Genomic DNA, 17,553 nt, shown 5'->3' with positions numbered 1-17,553 from the left:
AAGGCGTTTTTACAAGGATGCTTTTGATTATTTATTAAAAGGGTATCATATTCACTGTTTAACTTTGTATAATTACTTAACTATCCTTCAGTATTATTCACTACTATTATCTTCCACTTAAATTCTGAGTTGATCAGACATATTGTAACAGCGACGAAACCATAATTATTACGATTTCGTAAGCTGCTACAACGTAAATATTAAGTGAGTAGGTTAAATCTACGTTGTAGCAGCTACAATTTCATAGTTGCTACAACGTCAATAATAGGTGAACATGGTTGAATTCACGTTGTAACAGTTGCGAAATCGTAATTACTACAACTTTTATAGCAGTGACGAAATCGTAACTGGTACAATGTGAATATTAAGTGAGTAGGTCAAATCTATGTTGTATTAGTTATGATTTTATAGCTGCTACAATGTAAATAATAGGTGAACATGGTTGAATTCACATTGTAGCAACTATGAAATCGTAATTATTACAATTTTTATAAGTTTCATAGCTGCTACAATATGAATATTTTTAAACAGGTTATATATTGTAGCAGCTACAATTACAACTTTTATAACAGTTACGAAATCATAACTGCGATAACATAAATATTTTTAAACGGGTTATGCGTTGTAGTAATTACAAAACTACAATTGTTATATGTGTAACAGTTTCGATTTCATAGCCGCTGCAATGCATATGATCAATTTAAAATTTAAATAGGAGATAATAATAATGAACAAATGGAATGTCTTTACGATGATTTAAAATATTTTTCTCACAATCCCCTCTTCCGTCGTGATCAACTGTAGTTTTTTGATTTACCTCCTTACAAATGGTCATGGAATCGACTGTGTAGGACCGCTAGGGTGACGAATTCTATCTTTACAGAAAAATTATTTTTAAAAAAAATAAATTATGATTTTTTAAAAATATTTATTTTTTTCATTAATTAAACCGGAACCGGAATCCATCCCTTTCATGACCCGGCGCGGGCGTTGAAACCAACTACGAGCCTCAAAAATCTCACAGATCACCCACCGCGGTACCCGCAAGTCTAGTTGCCGTTCGGAGAGCAGGGAAGGGTCCCACGTTAGTCCTGCCTCTAGGCCGCCTCTACGCGAGGTGCATTGAACGGGTAGCCAATACACAAGTAGCTTTTCATGTTTTAGGGACACCGTCAGGAGGACGCCATCTTGCACGCCAGCGACCTCTAACCCTAACGCTCGCCCCGTGCTTATCGACGACGACCAGCTTCCCGTGTCCTCACTCTCCGCTTCCCGATTGATATTTAGAGCCCGCCATGTTGGAGCTCATTCATCGATCGATCGGTCGCTCGCGGCTCTTTCTTCTTCTCGATCGCCTCTTCGGTTCTCGTCGCAAAATCTCGCGTCCCGACCTCGAAGATGTCTGCCTACTGCGGCAAATACCACGGTAAAGTTTCAATTTTTCGATCATGGGGCTTGTTCTCCGGTGTGTGCTTGATGAATTGTGGGCTTTGATCGAGTTCTTTGAACAGGTTACCTTGAAGGAGGAGCAATCTTTGAGTGAGACACGTATTGTAGAATTACTACTCTCGTAATTTCGCAGATTTCTGAATATGAATTTGTTCAAATCGGTTTGTCGTATTCAAAGCGCATGGAATCACATAGGACTATAATTTCATTAAAATCTAGGATTCAAAACAAGCGTTTGTGGTTGATTTGCGATCTGCATAGATCTTGTTTCTCCTTGGATGTCTCGTTGATCATCTGTTTTCGATAAAAACAAATCTCCCATTTATAGATCAAGTAAATGTGATGGGAGTGGATTCATCAACACTGAAATGTCTGGATGCGATCATACATGACGATCTTAGCTTTTCTTTTTGGATTCAGTTTCTATGCGTTCCCAACTCCCAACTCAATCTTCATTTTCTTGCTTTTAGTGCCTAGATTAGGAAAATTTTCAAGATCTCACTATGAGTGGGATACATATTCATTATGATTTGAGTTTTTACAGTGTGAGCAGATTGCTGGTTTTTTGTTGATTTGTATTCTAGCTTAGAATTTTTACTGAAAGATGTTTACCGAAATTCTTCATATCTGTAAATTTTAAGATGTTGCTTGAATAATTATTCATCCACTACATACTGGAATTCCTAAAATCATATATTTTTCTTTCTCAACTTGCAAATTTGAAGCACTCTACTTTCATATCTACTTTTACAGAAGTCCTAAAAATCTTGCACCATTGCTGTTGAAGGTTTTGCACATAAAGATCCTTAGTTCAATTTTTCAATGAACATAATCTGTGTGTGATTTTTCTTTGAATATATTATGTAGTCATGTTCTGGTAAAAAAAAAAAGGAATTAACAGAAACATTTCAGCAAGAACAGAATACTCTCTCGTAATTGTTTATGGACCTAATTCAATGATGTGCAATGGGAAAGTCGTGGATATCTAGGATGTCGATATATTTGTATCATTTCAATGGATCATTGACATAATATTAGATTACTACCATTCTGAAACCTTTCGTCTAGATGAGAATGTTATCTGCAGAGTCGATAGCTGTAATTCTGTAGATGTTATTTTGTTGAAGTAAGCTGCTGAATACTCTGACCTCCGCATTCTCTCCTGTTGCAGATGAGCTTATAGCCAATGCCGCCTACATTGGCACCCCGGGGAAAGGTATTCTTGCTGCTGATGAGTCCACTGGCACGATAGGCAAGCGTCTTTCCAGCATCAATGTGGAGAATGTTGAGGAGAATCGCCGTGCTCTTCGTGAGCTTCTCTTTTGTACCCCTGGTGCCCTCCAATACATCAGTGGTGTTATCCTGTTTGAGGAGACTCTCTACCAAAAGACTGCCTCTGGCAAGCCATTTGTTGAAGTCCTCAAGGAGGGTGGAGCCCTTCCTGGTATTAAGGTCGACCTGGGCACCATCGAGCTTGCTGGTACCAATGGAGAGACCACCACCCAGGGCCATGATGACCTGGGCAAGCGCTGCAAGAAATACTACGATGCAGGGGCTCGATTCGCAAAGTGGCGTGCCGTTCTCAAGATCGGTCCAAATGAGCCATCACAATTGTCAATTGATGCAAATGCTAATGGATTGGCACGCTATGCTATCATCTGCCAGGAGAATGGTCTGGTCCCCATTGTGGAACCGGAGATCCTTTCTGATGGTCCTCACGATATCGCAAAATGTGCAGATGTCACAGAGAGGGTGCTTGCTGCATGCTACAAAGCACTGAATGATCAACATGTTCTCCTCGAAGGCACTCTGTTGAAACCCAACATGGTAACTCCTGGAGCAGACTCTGCGAAAGTGACTCCAGAAGTGATTGCTGAACACACCGTGCGAGCCCTCCAGAGGACTGTCCCCCCTGCTGTCCCGGCAATTGTCTTCCTTTCCGGTGGACAGAGTGAGGAGGAGGCCACTCGTAACCTGAATGCAATGAACAAGCTCAAGGGGAAGAAGCCATGGTCACTTACCTTCTCATTTGGAAGGGCATTGCAGCAAAGCACCCTGAAGGCATGGGCCGGGAAGAAGGAGAACATCGAGAAGGCGAGAGCTGCTTTCCTCGCGAGGTGCAAGGCGAACTCTGAGGCGACGCTGGGGACCTACAAGGGTGATGCTGCTGGAGGTGAGGGCGTCTCCGAGAGCCTCCATGTGAAGGACTACAAGTACTAAGTTGTGCTTGTTTGTTCCACACAGTCATTTTTTATCTACTTTGAGAACTTCAAATTGCAGTAGGAATAAGTTGTGAGGTGTGAGTGAAATGCCTCTGAAACTCTTCTATTTTGAGGATTTTGTATTTCTGTTGCCTTTTTCTTTCCCATAAAGATGCTTCAATGCAAGATCAATCAACTCTGTTCCAGTTTCCATGGATGTTTAATTCTACCTGCAAAATATAAGTTACAAATTGCTGTCACATTGTTAAAACATTGCCATGATTGGGAATTTTTATTTACTTTTGCAAAAATAGTTACTGATTTCCGGTCACTTTGCAAATTGATCTCAAATTGATACAACCAATTTTTATCTGGATTGTGTAGTATATATATATATTTTATTTATAGTAATTTTGGTGTATAAATGTTTTTTTTTGATAATCCAGGAAGTTACATCAGGGTAATTATGTGGATTTTAATGTATTGAAATGGGTGAATTTGACATTAAAAAATAAATTATCATTGAAAAATAAATTCAATTAGGAGGAATTTGGTAAGTCAGATCTTTTCTCTGCCTCCTTTAATAATTTTTTTCATCTTTTTAAATTTTTGTTTTTTTGATAATTCAAATATTGAGATTTTTATGGATCCAATTAATTCTAGAAATAGATGATCCCCTCCCTGATTCATCAATCAAATAAAAATGTCGAGATTTTTACGGATCTAATTAATTCTAAAAATAGATGATTATCTTTCGCTGATTATCTATCAAATAAGTTTAGAAGTGTAAAACGGCTCCTCGTCCAATAATTAACTTCTCAAATTTTTTCATTTTATTAAAGAAAAATATTTTATAGTGCATGGTAGGGGCGGCTCAAGTCTCCTAAGGCCCTAGGTGAATTTTTTTTAAATGATTATTATTATTTTAAAAAATTTTCTCTCATCTTTTTTATTCTGACTTGAGATCGACAATGGTGAATTTAATTTTTTTTAAAAATAAATTAAAATATTAATTTTAAAAATAAATTTTTTATATAAAAATTAAATTTTCTAGTTTTTTTAGATGCAAAATTATTCTGATCGTTCCTCTCCTTCACCCCTTGCGATGACCTCGGAAATATCTTGAGAAGAGAAAATAAACTATCAAACGAGTACACTATTTGAAGTTGGGCATGCATCGTAGTTGAGATATCGTTATCAATTGTGAGTTGGTTGTGCGCAGTGAGGTGGACGTTGTCAATTGTGAGTTGGCTGTGCGCAGTGAGGTGGACGATGGCTAACCAGTTACAGTTGAATTGATTATCTAAAAGTATTATTCATTTATGTTAATTAACGAGGATAATTGGAAAAAAAAAACCAGGGACGTACTAGAGTAAACTTAAATTATTAACAAATATTGAAAATATTAATCTTTATTTAACAAGCAGATTAGTGAAATAGCCACTGAATTTAAGAAGGTTAGCTGAAGTGTGCCTCGTGGCATTACAAAATCAGTGACCGGATTTTTTATTTTTGCCCACTTTTTATATAAAAAATAAAAAATATTTTTTTATTTATTATCAAAATATTATGTCATCCCACATCATAAATTATCTTTATTTTTGACACAATTATAATAATTATAAATTCATAATTATTACGATATATAATAATTTTAATTCATAATTTCTATAATATAAATACTTTATCTTTAATTAATATTATATTATAATAATATTTTAACTTTATCAACACTAATAACTTATACGATAATAATTATCATTCATAGTTATTTTAATATAAACATTATATGTAATTAATACTAATTAATATTATATTATAACAATTCAAATTATAATTATTACAACATAAATAATTTATTTTAATCAATACTAATCAATATTATAAATCATAATTATTACAATTATATGATTATAATAATTATAAAATCATAACTATTACAATAATCTAATAGTTACAAAATAATTAAATAATAATTATAATCTCATGATAGCTAAATAAAAAATAAAATACACATAAAATATGAATTGAAATGTTATTTTGATAATTTTGATAAAATCCGCATAGTTTCAGCTCACACTAAAAGATGATTAAAATTAAAGATAAGTGAGATATTGGATCTAACATTATAAAAAAAGAAAGGGCTAAATTAAAATCTTCAATAGCCCTTTTGTTAATTAAAATATCACTTTTAACATAGAGAGTACCTTTTGAGTTAGATGGGGAAAATGGATTTCTTGTATTTGAACATGAAATGAAATGGTGAAAACAATATAATAATACCAATCTCAAATCCACAACATTGAATCTTGGATCATTGAAAACCATAGATGAGTTATTTAAGAAAAGAAGAAAAAGAAATCTAACAAAATATAATGATTGATTTACAATTTATAAAAACAAAACAAGTAGTCATCCCTCTTGATTTATCCTGCTTGATTGCATTATAGTGCAACAATAACTAATTATTAGATGGATGCTATACAATTGTGAACTACTAAAAAATGAATCAATGATAACATTATTAATCTTCACACGAAATCTAATCTAATATACAACTCAAAAAACTAGTTTTTTCCCTTCAAATTGTGAGGGCAACCTCAGTTGGAACATACAACCAACAATGCTGCGGAGGGAGATGCATTATATATTTGAATTGGGCAAGAAAACCTCAATACATCCCCTTGAAGATAGGACTAGTTCGACATATACTTGCTCCATGTTCATCATAATCCTCTTTTGTGTTACAAGACTGGGAAAAAAAGAAACCTAAAGTTAGATAAAGAAAGACCAACAAAACATAATAAAAAGATCAGAGAAAACCATCATCAGGATACAAATAGCAAATAAAAGAGCAGAAAATTAAATTGAGTTTTTGATTACCTTTATTGGAAAATTTTAGAAGGACAATTTGATATACTACCAACATCGAGAAAATCTTAGACCTAGGATCACTTAGCATGTGTAAGATATACCAGATTTCTATGGTAGCACTAAAATTTGTGAAATTAAAGTGTGGTGGCATTGGTGTACATTGAGTCAAGTAAAATTTGCATCCATACGTGTCTAATAGGGGAACAATATAATGCAATGGATTCTTGACCATGTTTTGTTTTCTACTTCTAAGTTAAAAAATCCTTTTGGGTCTTATGGAGACTGAAGGATGTTAGATAAAATCATACTTTAATGCAAACTTTTTGCATTTTCCTTTTGTTTTTGCAGGCTGGGTTATTTGGGAGGAAAAGTAGGAGAGTAGAGAGGAGGGTAAGGACCTCACAAAAGTACACATAATCACGAATGATTCATATGTATTTTTGCGTCCCTTTCTCTTCCCCTCTTCAGTCACTTCCCATTTTTCATCCAACTTACCTATCTGTAAGAATATTTTACCTGGTTAGTTCTTTTTTACAGTTAAAGCAAATGAAGCAAAAATCAGGTAGAGCAGGCCATGTCTGCACCGGGTTATAGACCAGAATTCTAATTCTAGGCAATGTGATGTTGATACATCTCCATAGCAATTGAGAGGAAAGTCAAACTACCCTAGTTTATAACATTTGAGTTCACTAAAGACATGGATAAGCAACAGTATAACTGGCCGTTCTCTGTCTATAAAACTGTTTCTTTAAAGATTGTTATAATTAAATGAAAAATCCATTAAGATTTTCTGCTCAGAAGAAATGCAAAACAACTATAATGGAGATAAATTTGAGGACTTGATCATGTGTGACTGTCATGGATTTAAAGAAAAGAGAATATTTTAGAAGCAGTTAGACTAGATTTATGCTGGAATAAAATGTTGGGCAGATATTAGACAAATACGTATAGCTGAGATAAATATTTCATTGTAGAGGTACTGTACGATTTACAACAAACAATTGGGTAATGAATAATGAAAGGGAAAAGTTAAGGACCTCGTAGAATTCAGGTAGAGATGCAACTACAGAACCTCCAAACCAAACTGCAGACCTCTGAATAGGGTGGCTTACAACGTTAACCTCCACAGGCTGAGACTGGAAACAGAAGAAACATGGTCACATTTGTCCAATAAAATATAAAATGTCAACAAAACCAAACTTACTTTTACATCCACACCGAGGCGTGCATTGGATGTGGCGATTCGATCATCAACTATTTTCTTTAAATCCTTCTGCAATCTTTTTTGGAAACCTTTAAACATAGTCGATCCCCCAGATAAAACTACATTCTAAAAGTTACAAAAGCACAAAAATTAGTAGTCCTTTTGATATCTGATAAATGATGTTAACAAAATGCAGTTTAGTTGATTCTGTTATAGATTATACCTTATATAAACCCCTTCTGGTGTCAATTGGTGCTGACTGAACACAGTTGTCAATTACTAAAGATAACGGAGTATCATAATCACTAATGTAGATTTCAGGATGAAAGAAAACCTGCACAAAGAATTAGATGTTTTGTGAAGAAGCCAGCAGTGGAAAGAATCAAAAAGGCTTAAATCTGAAGATGAGCATACAAGAATGTTATTTTCTGAATAATTTTAAAATTTAATTCTCCCTGTGTCATCAGGAAGCACTAAGCGAGGAAAAATCTATAGCACATCATATCTAATAGAATTCAATTCTCCCTACATTTAAATTTTAATTCTCCCTGTTTTCAGAGCTCATGACAAGCTCCTTCAACTCCTGGAGTCTTGTTGCCTAGTAAAAAGGCTCCAACCTCTGGTCTCTGCTCCCTCCAATATATTGGAAAGTGAACTTAATTTAGTTTTGCAATTGGGAAAGAACAAGGAATGAAATATTATTAGCTATTACAAATATTTAAGTAATTAATGCATTGAAGAGTACTTTCCTTCTTAGCCAGCAGTGCTTAGTGGCTAGTTCTAGTGCTTAATGACTATGAAAAGGAATCCATGCGATGTTCAAGGTAGTCAAATGGTATTGATTTGTAGAAAAAAAAATTTCCCTCTCCTGCTTCTCCATCACTCCCTCCACGTCACTAATGTTGTTTATGCTGACATTTTAAATGCCCTCTTTGTTATTAGATTTTCTTTAATTGCCATTCTTTGCCATAAATACACATCACTAGTATTTAACCATCTCCTTTGATTTTATACATTTCTTGTGGCATGCAGGAATGCAACAAAACTATATGCTGGAAATAAGTTAAATGAAGACATGGGAAATGCATATAGGTGAGTGCATCCATTAAGATCTTGAGTCATGCCAGTCAGTTGGCATGGCCAAAATTTTTCATTCCATTCCTAGATCAAGATACGGATCAATGTCAGTATTGGCACCACTAGTCAGCCTAGCAATCCATCTTCCATGAAACCAATCTCCTTATTATATCCTTGGCACGATGTTCCATCTTCCATGCAACCAATCTGCTGGGCCTCATGATTTGTCCTCCACAAAACCAATCTCTTCATTCATGATGTCCCCAACCTTGTGATGGTGAAACTCTAATTTCATTGGCTTTGTGATCTCCTCGACCTTTGTGTTCTTCCACTAGATGGAAAAACACTAAACCTTCTTCATCATGAAGGCAATTGAAGCCTTCTTTGGAACAATGGCAGATGCCAAGGCTTCTCTAATGTCAACGACACCTTCAACTTTCAAGTAAGCTTCTCCTCCTCCTCCTCCTCCTCCTTTGAGCAAGCAACGGTGTATCGTCGCCACGACTGACACAATAAGTAGTTTCGTTCCAGATGGAGATTGAAACCACAGCTTGGAATGAGATTCTACACCTTAGGTGAATGATCCAAATGATATTGATATTGTAGCATGTTAAGTAATATTTTAGATAATCCCAATTATTATATTATGTTTCACAAGTAAAAGATGTTTGCCAGTGAAAACAAAGAGAAGTCAAATTTATCTATCTTGTATGAGAAACACTCATAAACCTTGTGAAGCCTGGGACAACAATCAATAATCTTCATTATAAAGTACCAATTGGAAAGTATTAAAATCCCATCACCTTTACATTTTAGATTAAAATTAAACCTAGCTATGTCAAGATCTGCTCATCAACCACTAGTTCAAGTTCATAGCATCACTGAACAAATTATTCTAGTCAATCTCTAAATAATACAATATGATTTTCACAAACATCAAGGGCAAAACTTGTCAGGATAATATGCAATAGGCAGTAGATAATGACATGCAAAATAGGCTAAGGCAGCAAGCAAATTCAAAAACATTCAAAAGAAATATAAACATTTTGAGTAACAAAGACAGGTTCCTATCTTGAATATGAAAAGATTTAAAATGACAGCTGACCTCAGGTCCAAGAAAGCGCTCATAGCCAACATCAAATGAAAAGGGCACCCTGGTCTTTGGTTTAACGCCAGCCCATTTCTTGATGTACTTGTCAGGCTTCTTGTCATGTTTACTGTACTCCTGAAATCATCCAAGTTATCAGTATTAGATAAAAGAATACGACAAGATGTTTATTAAAAAAAAGTTTTTTAAGCTAGTTAGACATACATAATCATGTGCAATAAACAAAAAAAAAAACTACTACCACATCAGTTTTGTTAAATATTAACAAGTTACAGGCATAGAATCCCCCCACCCCCCCCTGGATTCTAGACATGTAATGACTCAAATCCAAATAACTCTCCTCCGCTTAATTGAGGCATTTGTAGGTGAATTCTAGCCAAATCAAGTTTGACGATCTGTCAAGGTGGACTGAGCTTGAATCATCTTCTTTAAAATGCCCACACATGCTAGTCAGAGGTTAATTAAAGCCACGCCTGATAGTTGATTTAAATGGAAATTCTATTCCAGCCTCAGTGGGAATTGGAAAATTGAGCCACTCATGTAACAAGAAAACAGAAGTGACAGGCTGTTTGAATAGAATAATATATGATGATCATCATACCTTCAGCTTAGGTCAAAATTAAAGAAAATCAAATTAATTTTAATTTTCATCCATTTAAAATAGTTTATAATCCTCACAAATGAAAGCAGAACAACTCAATACAAAATAAATATATCCATAATTTGAAATGTAAGAGTTACCTTGACAATATCTGATGATGTGTAACAGTACATTTCCTTCACCTTCCTAGCTATTCCAAGAGAATCTTCCGGTGGGATAAGCTCTCCTCTTTCCTGAATGAAGTTTAGTGGTAGCTAACTGTGAACACATCATATCTATGCAATTTTATCTAGGAAAATGAAGCAAAGCTGACCCCCTTTCTGCTAAATTGAGAAAATTGAAATGAAACATGTACAGAAATACTAGATACACTTGACGCGCAAGAATTAAACCCTATCACTATCCAGGGAAGTTTAACTGTTGGGCATCACGAAAAAATCTTCCAGTCTAGCTATTTATATCAAACTTAAGAATCAAAATGGACTTAGTTTGTCCTTCTCTGCTGTTGCTTCAACTAAGTTGCATTTCTTAAGGAAAGAGCAAAACGAATATTGCACATGATAATTGTACAAGAAGCAAAAGAGATCCCACAATGTGACCACTTTGTTTATACTATCAATATCTTGACAGATGTGTTACATAAACCAAAAAATTGCTGCTTTCATCAAAAACACTGAGTTGTGTTCCTATATTACTGAAATTTAGAGAAAGAAATTCTTTTTCAACAGTCTGATAAAGAGTGAAAAAATTTGAAGCTCCTACTTTAATTTTCTAAGATCTTTGTCTTAGAAGATATCTCCTATTAACCAAGAACAATCAGTACAGGTGAAGCTTCAATGAAATCCTAATGGTGCATTAAAACATACTACAAGATGAATGTAAATAAAGCAACAAAATGATACATGTACCACCTAATAATATATGCTGTCCTATTTCAACCCTCTCTTATATGCTACAATTGTTGCATTCTGTCATGAAGATTCAATCGTTGAGCAAAAAAATAATCAAAATACTATGTCATTGAATAATAAGATTCAATTTAGTTCAAAGGCCCTTGTTGGTGCTGATCACAACCATGGTTTAAAATTTTGAACCTGTCGGAGTTTTGATTTATGATTGAAATGATACGGTTTCGGTACCGTATTGTGTCATGCCGATATAATTTTGATATTTTTAAATATAAAATATATTAATTAAAAATATTTTAAAAATAAACTATTATGCTAAATATTAAAAAATTAAAAAAGCAAAAAAAATAAAAATAAAATAATTTTAAAAAATTGCGAGATCTCAGCACCCCCTGGAGGTCACCGCGGGACTGCAGTGGCCCGCAGTGCTGGTACCGGTGCTGATCGGAGGGCAGAACAACAAATTCCACCCATGTTATCCAGCACGGTATAAAATTTTAAACCATGATCACAACTAAGTATTGTGTTAATTAATATTGGATAATTGTAAGTCAAAAAACAAATTGAATAACACACCAATCAGAAAATTTTGAATCATTAAAAGAAAGTGAGTGATGCAGTAATATGCAGAATTGTGTGCAGTAGGTTGGACAAAAAAATATTAATTGCAAATTTGTAATGGGCATATGAAAAATAGTTGTTCTTGCCATCTATGGATTGCAGTGTCAAACAGATTCTGAGGAGAATATCATTTTCCCAGGAATCATATTTACCAAAGAGGAGATTAACATGGTGGTCTTATGGGCACTAAATTGCACCAGGAAGGCAGGAACTTACTGGCCAATCAGTAGTAAGAATTTCAGACATAATAACACAAGGTATTCAAATAGATATAACATAACTTTGAGAATAGATGTTCTAGGAAGACAAATTTTAACACGGACAGGATGGGAAAAAAAGATGGAAATGGCACATGATGACATGCTGCACTTCTAAAACCAGAAATAATCAGAAAAGGGCAGTGGTAATCCAACAAATACTGAAATCATATCAATATATTTACACCATACTGAAACTCTCAGTAACATTTGTGTGTAATATTTCCCCGAAACATCCATGTATGCATCCAGTAACAATATAAGGTAAGAGAAGAATTTCACCTGTAGAAGTTGTAAAACAATTTGAGTCACATCATTGCCAGAAATTGGGAAAGATTTGATGCTACTTCCAATTATATAGCCATCTACAACAGGTACAACATGAGTAGCTCCATCTCCAATGTCAACTACAACTCCTGTCATTTGAGGCTGACAAAATAAACCAATCAACCTTAAAGAGAAAGTATACACAGCACACAGAGTTATGCAACTCAAGTTATGAGTAAATTTCATTCGCAATGAAGATAAGTTAAGATAGCTGCTTATATTAAAAACAATTGGCAAAGGATTTACAATAAATTGGAGGATGGAAAAGATGTAGCCTGCTAGGAAGCTTAAGCACCAATATTACATAATGCATATCCATTTCACATGTATTTGACAGAAAAACAGTTGAACAATATTTTCACTCTATCCCTCAAAACTCCAAATCATACAAATAAAGTTCATGAAGTGTATTCTCCTTATCGAACTTCTAGAATAAAATACACATAAATCCATTGTTCAAAACATTATGCTTCAGAATTATGGCAAAAAGAAGAGCAGTTATCATTATCACCGTCATATTGTCCCAATTATTTAGCATGAATCTTATCTTCCATTGAGCTCTCTATACAACACAATATCACTAGTAATATCTAAATTAATTAAACCATTTTTTATTTCCTTAACTAATGCATTCTTTGTTCTCATAACCTTACACTTTCCATGCTAATAGATTTAACATTTCTAACTTAGAATTTTTCATCCAAACCTGAATCCTCATATTTTATCAGATATTAAAGCCACACCTAATTACTTTTGCATATTAGTAATTTAAGATTTTATCCTTTTTAGTAACTCCACACATTAGTCCTACGATTTTCAAGTCTACCACATGTTGCCTTCTAACAGCCCACCATTCCAATCTGTGAAGAATGGTGGGTTGAACTAGATCTTCTAAAATTTCCCTTTTATCCTAAGAGGTTAAGAGGAAGAGCAATTATCTGCAGGAATTCCAATGTCAATTATGAACCGTAACATAACTTGTTTAAAAAAAAAATCTGAATGCTAATGGCAGAGATGATGCACATTCCATCCTTGTGGTTTCAGTTTTCAAAATTTGACTTACAATGCAGGTATAGAAAATACTTGCCATTGACTTCTGTGCTTATTATTTAAAGTTAATTTGAACAAATTCTGTAAAACATTTGCTATAAATGGAAAAAACAAGTTTCAAAATATCCTACAACTTTAAACTATATCTAAACAATGATGTCTCTATCAATCCAAATCTGTATCGAAGAAAAATTTTCCATGAGAAAATAAGTGAGGTAAAATTACAGAGGAGGTACAATGCAAGAGAAAGAGACCCAATAAAAAATTAAAAATCTTTCACTGAAATCAAAGATGTCAATGATCTATACGACAACCCAAGTTTCACCATGAACCATAGGTAAGTTTAAGTCTGGGGAAGTAAACTTAAGTCATTGCTCAGAAATATGGTAGGATGCAGTAAGAAGCAACATCATAGGCAAGCACCAATAGCTATTGATACTGCTCTTGCAAGACAACAAATGAAGAGGTGAGTGGATGCCAAAAAAATCAAGTATCATGATCGATATAATAATAACAGTCATGGAAGACTGTAGCTCTTAAGAAATATTATGGGAATAGTTTTCAAAACTGAAGCATAAAATGTATCTAAATAAATAGAATAAACTGTAAAAAGTAAATGGTATATGGACTATATTAATTCATTTCAAACCTCCAACAAATATATATATCAACTAAAATACTTCACTAACTTTGTCAGTTGAGCACCCGGCAGATAGTGCAAGGATTGGTTGGACTGCTATATAAAGTCCAGGGACATTGAATGTTTCAAACATGATTTCTCCCATATACTCGCGATCTTCTGGGGAAGTGATTGGGCTCTCAGTCAAGAGAAAATAGTGATCCTCAGGATCACAATTTAAGTAATTGTGGATGCACTGCTGCCAGAATTTTTCCATGGTGTCCCAGTTAGTAACCTGCAAAAATTTTAGTTTATTGACATAGTCTAAATGAAGGGATGTTCTGAAGCACAAACTGAAGCATGATGCACATGAAAGTGATGTCAGCCATGCTGTACTATGTTAGTAATGCATTAAAATTGCAGAGGATAATTTGCTGGTGAAGACACCAATTCACATGTAATCAGCAGAAAATATTGCAAGTTTTGAGCTCAGATGAACAGAATTAGTTTGTTTGTTGATTAACTTCTCCTGAATAAAGCCTAGGTAGTAATGGTAAATAGCCATTAAAACACACCTGACTGCGTTGTATAGGGTAACTGAGATTGTAAACTCCACTTGTGGGCAGTGATAGAGCCTCTTCTCCAATGAAATAGTCAAGATCAGCCATTATTCCAGCATTATACTGTGCTAAATAATTTCCCATATTGCGACCATCTGACTGGTTCAGGAAAGACTCATTGACGGCTACAACAGTAGGAATAGAAAAGCATGGCTCAACGTTGCCAGCAAAACCCACTTTAGTATACCTGTAGAAAGAAAATTCATGTAGGCAAGATAAACGTGAAGCTAAACTTTATGAAGGTGCATTGTGCATACAAATAGTGTAAGGATGTTGCATTTAAGTCAAATATCAAGCTTCCCGATGAATACACATTTAATGAATGAAACTATAATTAATTGTTCTCAAATCCTTTGATACTTTGACTCTTCATCTATCCCCTATGTACTTGTGCCCAGAAGCGAGACTCCAAGTGGGCGCCTAGCATTTAGAAATTCTTTTTGGTCAAATGTAAAGTTTTTAAAATAGTCATGTCAAACAGTTGTATCGATACCCATGTTAGATATTCGTGCCCAATTACTATTAATCTCACTCAAAACTATTGTCACCTACACCTACCATTATTCAAATATCCAAATTATTTCAACAAATCTTTATGATTCCAAAATGAAAAATATAGTCATTCTCAAACACAATCTAATACCACAAAAAATAGAACTACTTTGCATGGTAAAAACTTCAGCAAGCTTTAGAGTGCCAACAGGGATTATCAGATCAATTTTTATCCTTCTATAGGACTTCTTTTTGTGGTACTCAAGCTGGCCTTATGTCAAAAGACAAAGAGGTCGCATGCGGACTAATTTCTCTTTCAGCAGAAGCTATTTATCTAATTTGCAAATAATAGGTCATCCTTTACAGGACAAGAACTTATGCCAGGAATAGTGACCAGTTTTTTGGGGGTCTTTGATCATAAGGTGTCTTGAAACCACACTGGAATAGCAACCAGTTTGATGGATAGGTTATAGGGCACAAAAAAAACTCAGTTTCTGACATAAAAACCAAATGTGTTCTGGCTACTAATCCATTAGAAAAAGGAAGAGTTGCTTAGAATATCACCTCTACAACAATCCATTTATGCATTAGATTTATCATTGCAACAAGTAGGGTTTAATATATATTTAAATGAATAAACATATTTGATAGTTCTGAAAAGTTTGCCATTTAAGAAAATTTAGATGTGAGTCATTTGAAGAGAAGGTACTTAATTAGGATTAGCTATGAGGTACCTAAACAATAGGCTCCAGTGTGGTACTTGAAATTGCCCAGTTACAGCATGTCCAAAGAGATGCACAGTACAGTGTGACACATTGACAATTTTCAGAATTGACAAACCCATCCATATATTATTTTCAGCTCTATAATAACTAAAGCAATCAAAAATTGCTCGCCTCTATTTTGCATTGAACTATAAATATATATCCACCTAATCAGGTTAATAATCCTCATAAGTAATTGCTGATAGAAGCAATGAAACTATTCACCAAGAGCTAGCAACCTCGCATCATTGCTTCAATAAAATGTCACAATAAACTGGAAGCCAACTTAGACCCTTTTTTGCACTCATCAAACTCCAACAAACTAGCTCCACTCATTGGACCCATGTTTCTGTACAAATCTTATGAAAGAATTTGAAGCTCCAGAAGAGCTAAGGGGTGGTTATGTCGCATATTATAACAGCAATGACTCTGGGAACATAGGACTAATCATTCCTATACGAGACCAGTAATATCATATCCCAGGGAAACCGCATGACAAGGGACCAACTACAAATTACCTCCAAGAAAGCAATGCACCAGACAGCTGCCACCGTTCCTAACATGTATTTTACTATATGAATATAAACATTCGGATCGACTGCTTGTATCATCGACAACAAACACACACAATCAAATAACCCGTTCAAATATCAAGAAGGCGAAGGAGGCGATACCCGGTCCCGTTGTCGATGACGACGGCGGGTCGGAAAGCTGCGTCCATTCGAGGGGGATTGCAATGTGGAACAGCCGCCGAGATCCGAGACCGGCTCGGGGCGTCCGCTCATGATCTCCGGCGACCGGCGCCGCGCCAGGCGAGGAAGGCGACAGTCGGAGCCGCAGAGAGAGACGTATCGCGCGATCGCCAAAGCTAGGGATTCCAAGTTCGCTGCCTCCTCTTCCTCCGATCGAGGGATCGGTCCTCGTCCCCCTCCTTGAACGCGTCGCGGATCCCGTGGGATGGGGATCGGGGAAGCTAGGGCGCCACCAAGACTGGGTCTTCGCTTTCTCGTTCCTCAGTTTGCGGCGGCGACGCACGCTACTGACGTTTACCAGTTCTCGTGCTCCAATCGCCACCTGCCCTTTGACTTCTTATTTAAAGAACTAACAGCAGTTATTAAATTGTGTTACAAAAGTCAAAAAGGCTTTCGTAATTATCTAAATTGTAAGAGCATCCATTACTTTTAAAAAGTAAAAGGAAAAATATTTGTTTATATCAAAAATATATTATTCTAACATTGTTGTAGCTAATTCATGTAAAAATAAATCAATTTAACTAAGTCAAACAAATTTACATATAAAAAGATGTTTTACAAATATAAAATTTATTTAAATTTAATTAAAATCATTATAAAATTACTAATAACAGTCAGTTCAAATGATT

The 17,553-nt window shown here is 35.0% G+C and overlaps 2 protein-coding genes across 2 annotated transcripts; one reads left to right on the top strand and one right to left on the bottom strand.

Annotated features, from left to right (window-relative positions):
• The first annotated feature begins 1,225 nt into the window (after window positions 1-1,225).
• LOC141813395 (fructose-bisphosphate aldolase 1, cytoplasmic-like) lies at window positions 1,226-3,842 on the top strand. Its single transcript, XM_074701358.1, has 2 exons — window positions 1,226-1,426; window positions 2,621-3,842. The coding sequence occupies exons 1-2, from the start codon at window positions 1,399-1,401 to the stop codon at window positions 3,667-3,669; spliced, it is 1,077 nt and encodes a 358-aa protein (XP_074557459.1). The 5' UTR covers window positions 1,226-1,398; the 3' UTR covers window positions 3,670-3,842.
• A 2,234-nt stretch (window positions 3,843-6,076) lies between these two features.
• LOC141813479 (actin-related protein 3-like) lies at window positions 6,077-16,997 on the bottom strand. Its single transcript, XM_074701447.1, has 10 exons — window positions 16,847-16,997; window positions 14,872-15,103; window positions 14,367-14,591; window positions 12,583-12,729; window positions 10,655-10,747; window positions 9,911-10,030; window positions 7,952-8,062; window positions 7,729-7,854; window positions 7,562-7,660; window positions 6,077-6,402 (listed from the first exon to the last, which is right to left on the bottom strand). Exons 1-10 carry the CDS (start codon window positions 16,891-16,893, stop codon window positions 6,322-6,324), a joined length of 1,281 nt encoding a protein of 426 aa, XP_074557548.1. The 5' UTR covers window positions 16,894-16,997; the 3' UTR covers window positions 6,077-6,321.
• Between the last annotated feature and the right edge of the window lie 556 nt (window positions 16,998-17,553).

The sequence above is a fragment of the Curcuma longa genome, chromosome 20, assembly GCF_044706935.1.
Source record: "Curcuma longa cultivar G26 ecotype Majalengka, Jawa Barat chromosome 20, ITB_CL_G26_1.1, whole genome shotgun sequence".
Classification (NCBI taxonomy): domain Eukaryota; kingdom Viridiplantae; phylum Streptophyta; class Magnoliopsida; order Zingiberales; family Zingiberaceae; genus Curcuma; species Curcuma longa.
This window is presented reverse-complemented; position numbering and strand designations above follow the sequence as displayed.